Below are 3,071 nucleotides of genomic sequence, written 5' to 3' on the forward strand. Positions count from 1 at the left end.
GTGACATATGTAATGAAATGCCCTTTGAGGTTTGTATCATCTGACAGCAGGCCACGAGTGTAATTTTCATATTGTTTAAATTCCTCTTATTTAAGTGACAATTAATTTTGATGGTGTAAATGTATATCATGCTAACAGTGAGTAGTGTGATGGCCATGGTTGCCAACCTTGATTACCTGGTTGAGGTTTGACTTTCTTGACGGCTGAATATATCAAACATGTTTACTAGTATTCTCTTTAAATTGTAACAGCTGAACCTAATCAGAGCCTAACATGCAAAAGAATCATCAGGAATAAACAAATATTCTCCGAAAACATTGGACACTATACAATATTTTAAGTATTATACAGTACTTTAATGTACAATTACACCTGAATAGACTGAATAGATCTCTTGTGCTCCTAAAAGCTTCTGTCGACAAAGTAGTAGCAGCAGCAGGTAAATACAGATAAAATTAAAAAACAAACCTAACTTAATATCATTAAAATGAAATAGAAAGCTGTGCTTAAGACGCTCAAATCCACACATAAACACAGCACTGACGTCTTCACTTCCTGGTCAAGAAGCTGTCAATAAAAACCTCAGTAGCCAATGAGAACGCACTGCTACTAGCCCCGCCCCCACGAGAGAAATGTGTCAGAACAGCAAACGAAAAGTCTGGGAGCGTAAACGAAAACTTCAGAAGCGTAAATGAAAACTCTGGAAGCGCATCTATGGTTCAGATCAGCGAACGCAATATGAGAAATAGTTAGCAAAACATGCAGTGTATTAAAAACGAAGTCAAAAAATTTGCCTGCGATTTATTCTTTTTCAGTTTCAAAGATATTTTATTCAGTTTCAATTTATATTTTAATTAGTTTCTTGAAAAGTTACGTTCATTATTATTGGAACAAAATTAATTCCATAACTGAGGCAAAAACATTTTTACAAGCAACGTAATTTAGGTATTCTAATGATCATATTTTTTTATTACGATAGCCTATATGTAATTCGTTGTTACGACGACGACTTATTTGTTCTCTCGTTTTAATAAATCGTGGACACGTTTAACTATTTCCCTCCATTATTTTGATTTAACGAATTACAACGTGGCCACAATATAGTAAAACGAGGGAACAAATGAGTAAAACGTGCTGAGGTATTATTGTTTCGTGGCCACGAAACAATATTCACCAATTCACAAAAGTATTGGTCTTTAGCATTCACTATTTAAGTAATAGTATCATCATCTTTATGCACCAACTGTTATCAACTGTTTTTCTTACCTGTGAAGATAGCTCTTTCAGTGAACGCCGACAGATTTTTATTCCTTTGCAAAGAAATTGTCGTTCAGGTTAACGTTTTGGAGTTTTAACTAGCTATACCACTGATCTTAAGCTACACGGAAGTCCCATAAGTGAATAACGAACACTGGACACTTAAAAATTAAATATTATATTTTAAACGTGTATTTTAACGAGGAGGTAACTTAAGCTTCTTCTTCTTCATTCAAAGGGCAAATCATTAAATACATCACTTCATTACTGCCACCTGCTCTTAGCCTAGACAGACACTCTCCAAGCTCCTCTCCCCAGTATCAAATAAGCAGGAAAAAATTCCGACTTTAAACAAATATCCATTTAAATGCTTAGGATGTTTTCGTTGTAAGAATGTACAGGGAGACTTTAGATTTAAAAACGGTGTCTCGTTAGGCAGTGTTTTCTCAGTCAAATCATAACATTTCGTCAAATCATAACATTTCCTATTGATTCAATAGAACGCGTGAGCTCACTAGGGAATACCAATACGGCGGCACTGTGGCGTCACTGTTTATGACGTCATGAGCTATCCAGTCAGTGGGTATCAGTGGGTGTTCCATTATGACGTCACAGAATAGAATGCTGTATGAATGCCAATGCCTGTTAAAATACACTTTGCAGCAAAGGTGAGGAACGTGATCCAAACTCAATCCAAGGTTTCTAAACTCCTGTGAGATATGCAACCATGCCTGTTGATAACATTTTGAAATCCATTGGCTACAAGTTCCTCTCCTCACTTGGTGAAGGCAGTTTTTCCACAGTCAAACTCTACTCCTCTCAGAGGCACCGCTGTAACGTGGCCATCAAAATCATGGACCGTGAAAAGGCCCCCGTGGATTTCGTCCAAAAGTTTATGCCAAGGGAATTGTCCATTTTAGGACAAGTGAAGCACGACCACATTATAAATATGCACGAAATTATCGAGATGCCCGGTAGGCGAGTCGGTATCGTGATGGAAGCTGCTGCAAAAGATCTCTATCAGAAGATAATTGAAGTGAATCGTATCCCAGAAGTCCAAAGCAAAACCTTGTTCTCTCAGATAGTCAGTGCTGTCAACTACCTCCACCAGACAGGCATCGTCCATCGGGACCTCAAATGCGAAAACATACTGTTGACAGCCCAAGAACAAATAAAGATTACAGACTTTGGTTTCGCCCGCAGATGTCAAGACCCATCAGAGCTCAGTCACACCTTCTGCGGTACTTTAGCCTATTATCCACCGGAAGTCATCATGGGAAGGCCGTATGACCCAAAGAAGTATGACGTATGGAGCATCGGGGTGATTCTATTCTGCATGTTGACTGGACAGTTGCCGTTCGATGACACCAGTCAGTTTCGAATTCTCCGTCTTCAGCAGAAACCTCTGGTTTATCCGGACAACGTTGCTGTTGGGGAACCGTGTCGGGACTTCATCGGTACTCTGCTCCAGGTTGATCCTTCCAAACGTCCAACCATTCAAGAGGTGGCAGAACATCAGTGGCTGAAGAACTAGAGCTAATAAAACAATAGCCACGTTTCCACTGTCGGGCCAGTGCAAGCCAGGGCTAACAGCGAGCCGAGCCAGGCCAGTGGCCTCGGGCCTCAAGCACCGGACTCAAAATAAGTTGCGTTTCCACTGCCGGGCCATAGCCCCGCAACGCCGCCCTAAACCCTGTCCTTAACACGCCTTCCTGGATCAAACGTCATACAACCCCTCCATTAACATTAACATTAACATTAACATTAACATTAACATTAACATTAAAAAAGATTAATAAATGCTGTAGAAGTGC

The 3,071-nt window shown here is 39.9% G+C and overlaps 1 protein-coding gene across 1 annotated transcript; it reads left to right on the forward strand.

The window, feature by feature from the left end:
* Positions 1-1,984: 1,984 nt before the first annotated feature.
* Positions 1,985-2,791, forward strand: tssk6 (testis-specific serine kinase 6; the record flags this gene model as incomplete). The annotated part of the gene is made up of 1 exon (XM_079890348.1): positions 1,985-2,791. One exon carries the CDS (start codon positions 1,985-1,987, stop codon positions 2,789-2,791), a length of 807 nt encoding a protein of 268 aa, XP_079746474.1.
* Between the last annotated feature and the right edge of the window lie 280 nt (positions 2,792-3,071).

Source organism: Squalius cephalus, assembly GCF_949319135.1.
Source record: "Squalius cephalus genome assembly, chromosome: 13".
Classification (NCBI taxonomy): Eukaryota; Metazoa; Chordata; class Actinopteri; order Cypriniformes; family Leuciscidae; genus Squalius; species Squalius cephalus.